General features: G+C 35.8%; 1 protein-coding gene across 1 annotated transcript in view; it reads left to right on the plus strand.

Moving 5' to 3' along the window:
* Nucleotides 1-9,373, plus strand: part of ZNHIT6 (zinc finger HIT-type containing 6) — a 54,616-nt gene extending 45,243 nt beyond the window's left edge. Inside the window, exons 9-10 of the mRNA XM_082410381.1 lie at nt 4,688-4,809; nt 9,193-9,373. Coding sequence (XP_082266507.1) covers nt 4,688-4,809; nt 9,193-9,227 — 157 coding nt within the window. The 3' untranslated portion in view covers nt 9,228-9,373. The remainder of the gene's footprint in view (nt 1-4,687; nt 4,810-9,192) is intronic.
* Nucleotides 9,374-11,910: the final 2,537 nt, after the last annotated feature.

The raw sequence follows: 11,910 nt of genomic DNA on the forward strand, positions 1-11,910 counted from the left end.
CCTGTTCTGGGTCTTCATTAACAATCTGGTTTCTTTCTTCCTTTTCATTTGGATTTTAAAAGCTAGTTTGTTCACTTAATCTGTTCTCTTTCTGCTCTATTAAAATAAGTTTAGTACTTTTAAATTACTTATTTTAAAGGAATTTGATAAGTATGAATCTAAAACATGTAGTTTATAATACATTCAGGAACCTTACTGAATTCAGTTAATACCAAGATGAGTCATACTTTATAAACGTTTAGCTATCGGATAACAGTAAACTGATTTATATTAAGGTTAAGTTTTTTAAACAGCAAGAGATTCAGCTATGTACGTTTGGAATCAGTTAGTGGCACTTTTAACCTAGAAATCTAAGTTAAGAAATAAATAAAAACGACTGTTAGGAATATTGGTTAAGTGCTGCCTTTGGCAGACAAATATCAAAACTTGCAGAATTTTAGAGCCGGAAGGGTCTTGATGATCACCTCATCAGATGACCTTATTTTGTAGTGGAAAAAATTCTGTGGCCTAGGGATTGCTATTAGATTGTTAAATTTGGAGAATATTCAAATTTAGTTTAAGTATTTTATTAGGGGGTAGAAGGGGAGATGATCTAAGGGGTGCCAGGGATCAGGTGGGAAATAGAATGGTTTGTGACTCTTTTTTTTTTTTTAATTCTCTGTCTCCTTTTGAGTTATGGGAAGTTAAAAAATAAATCCTAATTTGCTAATGAAGTGCAGAGAAAGAAGTTCAAGAACTTGGCCCGTTTCTTTGAAAATTAGTAACAGAGCCAAGATTAAAAGCATACCCTTGAGTATCAAGACAACTTTTATTTGTATGATGTCAAACACTGTAACACCTGTTTAGCCTACTGAGCTATGCTGCCCTTACAATGCCCCCTGTGAAGCTGCCTGGGGCAGGGTCAGCTAGTGAGCCTGTGAGAGTAAGCAAGTGAAATAACAAGAGGAAATGTCTGAGAGGATCCCTAAGGGTAAAATAAAAGACAAATGTTGGTATCTTAATTCTTTCAAACCCAAGTAGTTTGTCTTGTGGTAGCAGAGCCCTTTTACTAATGGGAACACCAGAGTTACTGAAAATTTCAAAAAAAGATGAAGCTGCCCCTTAGGATTCAGTGACTTAATGACTTGCAAAGGAGCTAACACTTAAATGTTTTGGGCAATGCCAAGCTGGACTCTACACCTTGCCTCAAGATAATGGAAACAGGAGGATTCAAAGTAGTTGTAGCCTCTTGGAAGTAAATGTAATATAAAATAATATAAAATAATAAAAAAATGAAAGTTATACGGAAAGTTGTAAGGCTACGTTTAAAATGCAGAATGCATAAAAAGGCAAATAAGTGTTTCAGTGCTTACATAAGAAGTGCCATTCTTTGTTACTGAAGAAGTTCAGTGACTTTGTCCTGAACTAAAGTTTCTGTAAGAATGCGTTGTTATTTTAGGTAAATACAACTGTAAAACTGTGTTCATGGCTTAAGTAAATGAGCTAACAGTTTCTGTGTTTTATCATTTAGCCCTCATAATAACTCTGAAATGATACTGTTGTTATCTCCACTTTCAATCATGGAAACTAGGGACTAGAGAAGTTAAGTAACTTGTCCAGAATCGCAGACCAGTAAGTGATGGAGCCAGGACTTAAACTCGGTGTTAGACTCCAAACCCAAGCAACCACTAAAAGTTACTGCTTCCTTTAACTAAACCCCATGTCCACACAATGTTACCCCATCTGTGTTTAATAGCCTTTCTTTATAAAACAGTTTACGTAATTTACTTCTTAATTACTGGCAAATATTAATGGTAGACTAAGAGTAACCACTCCTAGTAGAGAAATCAAAGAAATTCAGAATTTCATTTAAAAATTATCTAGTGAAGTCTGACCTGTTTTAAGTGACAGACTGGAAGGCTGAGGCCTTGAAGCTTATTGACACTCAACAGCAATATTGCTGTGATTAGAAGTTTACAACTTCTTCGGGTAAACACTAAATAAAATTCAGTGGTTCCCACTAAAACCACACAACATACCAGATTTTCATTGCATTTGAGGGAAATATTTTAAAGTAATTCATTATAAATTCTTAAATAAATCTTTTTTTTTTTTTTAAAGTTTTTTTTTTTTTTAATTTAATTAATTTATTTATTTACTTTTTTTTTTTTTTTGGCTGTGTTGGGTCTTCGTTTCTGTGCGAGGGCTCCCTCTAGTTGCGGCAGGTGGGGGCCACTCTTCATCGCGGTGCGCGGGCCTCTCACTATCGCGGCCTCTCTTGTTGCGGAGCACAGGCTCCAGACGCGCAGGCTCAGTAGTTGTGGCTCACGGGCCTAATTGCTCCGCAGCATGTGGGATCTTCCCAGACCAGGGCTCGAACCCGTGTCCCCTGCATTAGCAGGCAGATTCTCAACCACTGCGCCACCAGGGAAGCCCCTCTTACCTAAATCTTTACATTCTAAATGCTTTGTACAGAGCCTGCATGGCACATAAAATAGGGACCAATTTTTTTAATAAAACAAGTGTAATTAATTATAGTTTTAAGATTGAAATAATGTATAACTTATTACATGGTAATTTTTAAGAATCTCTGAATGTTCCTCTGCTGGGATCATATTTTGTATTATATCAGCATTAATATTAGGTTCTGATTACCATGTGGCTTTTGAAGAATATTTTTTTTTTAATTGTTTCAGCTTTGGAAATCTAGAGAAGCTTAACGAAGATTTAATATTTTAAAAAGAAATAAAATACCTAAAACATTAGGTATATACTGAAAATTATTTACGAAAAAAATGAAATGTGTTGATAGAAAACATTCCCTTATTTGGGAAATGTCTCTTAATAGAAGCCTTATTATTCAGTTAAAATGCACAGAAGATAAGTTGCTACAAGTGTTTGTAGGATACCACTTGAAAAGTTCCTATTTTAAAATTCAAGTCTTGCTTTCTCCTAAGAAAAATTTAGTTATATCCACTTTATATTTTACTTTATAAGTTAATTTTATACTTTTGCATCTAATTCAGCCTCTCTCTCTTTTGTATAATCACTGCTAACTTTTTAAAAAACACTGCTTGTTTCAAAGGGAAATAATGTGTAAAAAATGTGACGCACTTAATCCTTGAATGCTGGAAGAACCACTTTTAAAGTATTGTAAGCACATCTGTATTATATTACACAGGGAAAAGAATGTATGCACTCTGTGGCCTATGGGCACGAGGGTGGCTGGTTTAGGAAAACTGAATATTTTGCATTTCAAGTTTCTTTTCCACATAAAAAATATTCTATGATTCTAAAATGAAGAATTTAATTCCAGGAGTGGGGCATGTGGTCAGGCAAACAGGAGTAAAGTTTTGGTTTTACAGTCCTCTCACTTGTCACCCACTTCTTAAAAAGAAATCCGTTTTTATAATGGGCTCGGCTTTGCATTTTGTTAAGCACTTCTGCTTTCCCTTATTGGAAAAATATTGCACAGGACAGACTTAGAACACAGAGAAATCACTATACCAAGAGCTCTTAGTAAGTGTGCTGCATGTCTGAGTCAGCTGCAAGGTATGGTGCAAATAATTTGTCACTAATTAAGAAATATCAAAGTTTGTATGATTTACTCTTAAAATTACAGCAGATTCAAATGTATCCCGATGGTAACCTCACTCTTGATCACTGACTGGTATTCCAGTGTCCTTTCTTGAGTGGAAGGGGAAAGGATGGAGTTCCAGCTGTCAGGCCTGGTATCCCTTGGGATGTATGTTTTGTATGTGAATATCATCTGTCATTGGTGGAGATGGAGAAAAAAAGTTGGAGAACTTCTGCACTACACTGGTGAAGGTGTTCTCTACTTTCTCCTCTTTGTCGTGACATGATAGTCACTTGCCAACACATTCCCTTTTGCAGCTCCTAGTGAGCTACCTGAAATTCCACCCCTTTATTCCTACCTCAGAAAACAAGCAAGGGAGAATGCTAGAGGCATGCAACTTTAATCAACTAAAAAAAAAAAATTTTTTTTTTTTTAAGTAATGACTTGAGAATTTCATACTTTAAGGAGTATTACCATCTAATTACCTGTGACACATTTACTGGCTATGTCATGATACCATGACAAATGAACTCCATATTTCTTAAATTTTGTGCTTTTTACCTCATTCATAAATTCAAACCTGTTTTTCTTTTTTAATTTCAAAATAAAGGAAAGCCAAATTTAATTATATGGTAATATATATTTCCCGAAAGTATTTATAATTTAGAACTAAGTTTTTACGAAAGTATTTTGTAGCCATTTTACCACCATATATTACTAGGAACTATCATGGGATAGTTGTTTGGTTTTCTTTTAAGACTCAAACTAAATGTATTTGAGGAATTTGAATTTTTAGCTAGTCAATATTTTACCCAAGAAAAATTCATGACACATCAAATATAGATATTATATAAAAGTTAGCCTTTATCCCTTATTGATATGAAAATGAATGACTTGTTCTAGAGCTTTCCTAATGTCAAATTATTTCATACGCTTTTGATTTAGCTTTAGGACCTCTATAATAACAGCTCTTTTACCTGATTTTCTTGGTAAAGTTACTATATTATAAGGAAATAACTGTTGAATTAATGTCATCACCATTTAAAATTTTTTAATGTAAGGGACTCTTATTTACAAGTAATTTCAAATAAAATGGTATTTTTTATTTTTGTTTTGCTTTTTTACTATAAGATATTATGAAATGGATCCTGACAAAAGTCTCCTTGACAATTTGAGGAACAAAGTGATCATTGAGTACCCAACATTACATGTGGTATTAAAAGAATACAGTAATGACATGGAAGTTCTTCAAGGTAAGTGTAAATTTGTTCCTATAATGCTTAAATAACTCTAGAGAACTGAAGCAATTACATTATTGTCTTTATATATTTTCCCACTGTACTTACACACTTAACTGAATTTACTCTGTAACTACAGATAATACTGTAAAGAACCATATGATTGAGCTGTTGCTTCTATTCTGTTTCAGAGCATGTAAGCTTTTATCAACTTAAAATAAATGAATCAGTTTGAATGTCTGGCTGTAAAAGGATATACTTTGCCTTTTGGGAGTTTTGTGTGTTTTTGTCTTTTTTTAAGGTAATAGTCTTCAAGTAACAGTCTGTCTGTGATCAGATAAATTTACTCCCTAATTAAAACTCTTTAGAGATTCCTAAAATGAGAGATTACAAAACATTTTTAGTATTCTACCTTATAGAAAAGGGAAATGTTTCAAGGAACATTGTGTTTAAAATTTGGACTGCATTTAGAATAAGCTGGTGCCATTGCCTTGACCCTTTATCTCCTTTTCTTTTAAACCGACTGGTTTTACTTTCTCTGATTTTGTTTCCTTGGCTATATTCCTTGGCATTTTAGTGATTCCTTAAAAGTAGATACTTTCCCCTCTTTGGTGAGTAGTGGAATTGGGAGGATTTATTAAAACCAGAAATGGTATATGTAAAATGTTAGTGTATAAAGTGACTTACCCATATCTGCAGTTACTGATTAAGCTAATTATGTTTCAGTATGTAAATTCTAGAGGATGAATAAAATTTAAAAATTACTTCTAAAAAGAGAGAGAGCTTACTTACTTAACTCAAAACCATTAGATAGCACTTTCAGCTAAGAGTTATAGGTACAGGCCAAGTTTCATTGTAACAAACTCCAGAGGGCCATAGAATCCTTGGACTGGATTGAACTCTATTTTTTAAAATAATATCTTTTGAAATATGTGGTTCAGGTTTTATTGTTATACCATCATTATGGACTGTAATAGGCAGTAACCTTCGTTGTAAGGTCTTCTCTGTATGTGTGTATGATAACTTTTTTTCTTTGTGAAAGTTAATAGGAGAATTATTTTTTTTCCCTAAGTGGCCAAAATTTTGTCAGTGCCGCAATTTGAAACCAGATTTTTAATTGGCACACACAGAGTTTCTAATAATCAATTATATGTCTCTAAATCTTTAGGTTAATTCTTTTTTTTTTTTTAAACATTTTGAATCAATTGATTTTTTTTTTTGGCTGTGTTGGGTCTTCATTGCTACGCACGGGCTTTCTCTAGTTGCGGTGAGCAGGGGCTACTCTTCATTGCGGTACACGGGCTTCTCATTGTTGTGGCTTCTCTTGTTGCGGAGCACGGGCTCTAGGTGCACGGGCTTCAGTAGTTGTGTTGTGGCACGTGGGCTCGGTAGTTGTGGCTTGTGGGCTCTAGAGCTCAGGCTCAGTAGTTGTGGCGCATGGGCTTAGTTGCTCCACGGCATGTGGGATCTTCCCGGGCCAGGGCTCCAACCTGTGTCCCTTGCATTGGCAGACAGATTCTTAACCACTGTGCCACCAGGGAAACCTAGGTTAATTCTTGACTTTATATTTTTCACAATTTGAGAACATCCATTTTTATTTTCTCAAATTAAGTTAGAAATTTCAGTTCTAAATGACCAATTTCACTTTTTTTTAAAGCTGTGTAAAACCTTACTTTTTCCTTAATATAATTCACATAGCTCTCTCTCTAAATGTTGGTTTCAGGGAAAGTTGTTTAGTAATGTGGGTTACTAGCCAGAGCAAACATTGTCTGTGTAAATAACCACAGCACACACAGTTCCTCTTTCACCTTGTTTAGGAATGCACATTGAAGTAAGGCTTCCTGTCATGAAGCAAAAAGAAAAGGCTACTTTTGTAGTGTACTTGGAACCTTATAAAGTAAAATTTGCTATTTTTTGGTGGGTATACGATGTTTGGCTTATTTACAGGAAGCTCAAGTGACTCGTGCTTTCAGTATAGAGGATCATTTAGACCTGCTGTGGCAAAGAACCAAAGAGGATCTAGCAGTATTTTAAGGACCATATCAGTGTTGTCACATAAATACACACACTTTAAAAATAATGCCAGGCCTTCCTGTAGATGCTTTTCTTTGTGTAAGCACTTCAAGTTGTCTGTTTCTTTGTACATTCTCACAGCGTTGGATGTTCTGCAGGGTGGTCCTTTAATGCAGGGGGAGAGTTATATAAGAACAGGGCATTTTCTTTGGAAAGCCTTGAAATTCTTTCTCTCTCCAGAGGCAAAAATGTTGGATTTTGATCTTGAGTTCATAGCAAAGGTGTCTCTCTTCTAGTTTGGGAAAAATGTGTTTCTGGACTGGGATTCAGTTGTTTTTCATACTTGATGATTGTTATAATGTTTGTTATAAGTCTAGATTGCCATAGTTTATTTTTTCAAAAGTCTGCCTTTTTTGATGAGCAATAGACAAGTTTTGTTTGCTTGCTTTTTGCTTTTGACAGAATGAAAAGGGTTGACTGGAGAAGGTTAAGCAGTTAAGGTAGCCCACTAGGTGTAGAGTGTAGGGTGCTGCTCACCCACCTTGTGTCAATCCAGTGGGAAGTGCTCAGAATGGTGTTACTTGTCTCACAGGTCCTGTTTGCCAAAGTTAGCTGGTAGATTTAAATGACACAATAAAAGCATGCTACATTTCAGTCTAAGGAAAAAAGAATGGAGTTCCATCAAAAGAAGAAAACTGGGCAACTTCAGTAAGCAGCGAAAGGAAAATGTATTTCCCAAACTGCAGTGCCAAACAGCACAAAGCCCATTAACTTAAAAGTACCAGCAAAATATTTGTCTCTGTTATTCTAATATAACTCAAAATTAGAAAATATCTCTGTCTTTTGAGGAGTCCAACCCAAAAATGATTACTTGAATTAGTGAAAATACTAGCATAGCATTTACTTACATATCAGTCTCTTCTTTTTTAACTTTTTTTGATTTTGGCCACGCCATGCGGCTTGTGGGATTTTAGTTCCCTGACCAGGGATCGAACCCAGGCCCTTGGCAGTGAGAGCATGGAGTCCTAACCACTGGACCACCAGGGAATTCCCACTTCAGTCTCTTCTTGGGCCAATAAATCCTTTCATCCATTCTTCCTCTCTCCTCCCTCACTCCTGCTTACCCCCTCTTTTTCTTCCTTTCTCTTTCAGTGTGTGTGTGTGTATGTATGTGTGTGGGGGGGGGCAGTGGGATGGAGATGGAGTTCAGGCACAAGAACACACATGTAAATGCTACAGTGCAATAGGTTCTATAATGGTTTCAGTGAAGAGAAAGCCAGAGGACAAAACAACTAACTTGTAATATCATGGAGATACTTGAAAGACTCTGCTAGAGTTTATGAAATTCCACAAGGATCAGGACCATATCTTGGATAGAACCTATTTCAGTACCTTCCTCATAAAAAGGACCCAATGGACACCAATTTGGTTGCTGGTACAATCGTACATCTAGGTACCATCGGCATACCCCAGGGAACTTGGCAACTGGAATATGAGGTAAGATCCAAGTTTATGGTTCTAGCATCAGCTCTTATTAGCTGGGTCCTTGGCATTCGCTCTGCTTCTCTGAGCTCTATTTTCTTTATCTACACAATGGAGATAAAGGACTATAAGCCTCAAGCAAAATAATCTCTATTTTAACCTTAACAATTTTCAAAGTGTTTATGTGTTATTTCCTTTTAGCTCCACTACACAATGAAATAAGTGGAGCGGTTACTCTGCTTCCCATTTTGCAAATTGAAAAAAGAAAGCTAAAATTTGGAGTAACTTACAGTTATATTGATTCAGCATACATGCTACCCTGGGGGAGATAGATATAGGAAAGAAAGGTCCAGTGTCTATCCTCAAGGAACTCTCAGTTTAGTTTGTGAATCATAGTCTTGCTGTAGTCAAGGCAGCTCCTTTAAAGGAGTTTCATTTCTGCTCTGAGTCTTCTTTCCTGTGAAAAGAAGGAGATGGAGATTAGCTAGTCTTCTGTCAGCCCACATTCACTCAACATATACTGACCCTCAATTTTAAGTTTAAAAAAAATCATGGAAAAAATTTATTCCAACCACACTTGGCCAGCCTCTGTGATAATAGTGGCAATTCAGTGGCAAAAGTATCGTATCCTACCCACACTGTGAAGTGACCATTCCCAAGTCTTCCACAGAGTCAGGAAGGATGTTACCTCACAAAATATAATTGCCACTTTCAGACATCATTTCTCTATTTATTGTGGTCAGAATTGTATATCCCAGCTGCCTGGGACATGACATGGTTTGTCTGTCCCCATGAGCAGTGCTGTTGGTATGCATCAGAAGGGAGGAGAGAAGAGGGGAAAACAGAACAGGCTAAACAGAAACAGCATAAACACTTGTCTGTATGTTTACTTATTTTTTTCAGTGAAAAGTGAATCTACTAAGAACATTGGCAATTAAAATTGAGCACTTCTTTTGGAGGAAGAACATGAAAATTCCCAGACAATTGCAGAGGACCTTGTTGGAAGATCTGGGGGTATTGTCGCTTGGTGGTTGGAGTTTTTTGTTTCTCTGAAAAGTAATTAAACAGTCTTGAAAAAAAATTTTTTAATGTATTTTCTAGCCTCTTGAATTGACTCGTAAGGCACAGGCTTTAATACGCTTCATTCTGTAGGCTGCAAATTTTTTTATTTGTTAGTTTGATGCAAGACCAAACCCAAGGATCACCTGTGTCAGCCACAAAGTTGGCGTTCTCTTTAGTGGAACTTCACTAAACAGAAAGGCCATGTGGCAGACCATCTAGCCACAGGAGGACTGGTCCATCATTTGCCTATTCTTGTCTTTGGGATTTATATGTAACAACCTCTTGAGACAACTGGATGAGCCTTTTATACTTGGGTAGCACCCAGTATGATGTCCTTTGTAAATGGTTGTCTAAATACTCTGAACTGCTATTTCTTATATTCATTTCAGAAAATCAGTGGCTCCACATTGTTTGAACCATCAGTGCTCGTGAATTTGGCTTTACTTGTTCACACAGTGAGCTGTGTCTTACTATGAATTCTGTGCCTTTCATCCCATTCCCACTCTACTCTTGTCATTACCACACAGGGTGTTGTGATGAGCAGTTTTATGCTGTGTTTTGAAACATCTAGCAATAACTGAAAAAACACTTGGAACTCTTCAAAGTGTTACTGGAATGTACGTGTGTATTTATGTATATACATGTATATACTTAATTTATAACTTACGGCAGCTCTGTATACATTATGATCTCACATATTAAAATTAAAGTTTCCTAGTTTTATTGGAATTTATACAGTTATGAAATTGCAATATGACTATAAAAGATTATTACATCTGTATTGCATCTGTGCACTTAATGGTTAAAAAAAACAATGACAAAATTGGACATTAGTGAAATTCATTTTTAGTTTACAATTAGAATCAGTTTTAGACCAAAAGGAAACCAGAGGTATTAAAGAGACTTGGAAAGATTAGAACTATGAAAAGATAATGAGAACATGAGCGTAGGAGAAACTTTTAGAACACAGATATATGTAACTTGGTGTACATATATATATATATGAGAAGAGCCTCTAAAGACAATAGTGGCACAAAGACCCTTGGTATAAAAGTGGTAGTGGAAATGTGATTCATAGACAGTAAGGCATTGCCATTTGAGAAATACATATACTTCCTAAAGCAGCTTCAGGAATCTTCTCCTCATATAGCAAAAACTTTGTGTAGAATTATGTTTTGCACAGTATTACTGGAGAGACAATGAAGTTTGTCTTCTTGAGACAGGCAAGAAAGAGAATGAATTGAATCAAATGTGTCATAGAATTGTTATTGGGAAAAGTGGGATAAAGTACACAAAAAGAACACGTGATCTGAATATCAGGGTGGAGAGGAATTTCCTGACAGTGAAATCTGTTATGATGTAGTCTCATTTCCAAGAAAAGTGTTGAGTTCCATCCCGTTTAGAATTTAAATTGAAAACTGGACAAAAATCAAAGGATTTATCCTGTACTTTCCCTCCCCCTACCCAGGTGGAAAAAGAAAGGGAAAAAACCCTACATGATCTAATGCATCTTTACCATCCCTATTGTCTAGAATTCTATTAGACTTTAAATTATTATAGTCTATTCCTTAGGAAAGAATTTAGCTAGCAGAGTTCCCTTAACATAACTATCAACCCATTTGATTAATATGCACATTTATTCCCACAGGATTTACAATAAACACGTGTTTTAGTGAATAACCATGTCAACTGCTTGGAGGGGGTGAATTGGAATAATTCACTGAGAGCCCTAGAAGTTTGTAGTATTACAACCCAATTTCTTTTTTAGAGGCCTTCACCATTTTGGATTCCTGACAAATTCTGATGAATAAACAAACTCCCTGACCCATGTTAAGTTCAACATCCTGCATTTTGTTCACGAACCACATTTTAAAAGAAAAGTTCCACCTGGCCCTCTTTATTTTTTAAACAATGATTTCAAAGGGAAGGTAGGCCTTTCATAATTGCTAATTATTACATATGGGATTAACAGCCATAAATTTACAGCAAACAAGACTTGTACCTGTTCATATTATAAATATGAATTAAAGAGAGTTACTATAATATTTAAGATTCCTAAGTGTAGTTGAGCCAATTTGTTTCTCTGTAGCAAGTGATGGGATTCAGGTTTCACAATGTATAGTAAAATGTTAAACACATAACTATGAGGCCAACAATTTCCTTTATACATTTTGTTTAATTTGGTTGGCATATACAGTGTGTTGTACCTGATTTCTTATCAGTCATTAAATATTAAGTAAAGATACCTACTCTGCTTTTATTTAATTGTAAATTACTGTCTTAAAATGTGTTGTTTATTTTCAGGTAGATATTATATACTTTTGATTATTAACCAATCATCTTTCAATTGCAAGTGTCAGAAACTCAAACTAGCATCAGCATGAAGGGCAGTTTACTGGCTCCTACACAGGGAAACTCAGGCATGGCTGGGTCCAAAGAACCAAAGAAGCCATCTTTCCACCTCCCATACTTGACCCTGATTTTTTTCCTGGATTGGTTTTCTCTTCCAGGCAGACTTTATCTGTGGGGATGCCCTCTTTGAGGTGGGAAGCAGTGAGG

The sequence above is a fragment of the Balaenoptera physalus genome, assembly GCF_965194825.1.
Source record: "Balaenoptera physalus genome assembly, chromosome: 1".
In the NCBI taxonomy this organism is placed as follows: Eukaryota; Metazoa; Chordata; class Mammalia; order Artiodactyla; family Balaenopteridae; genus Balaenoptera; species Balaenoptera physalus.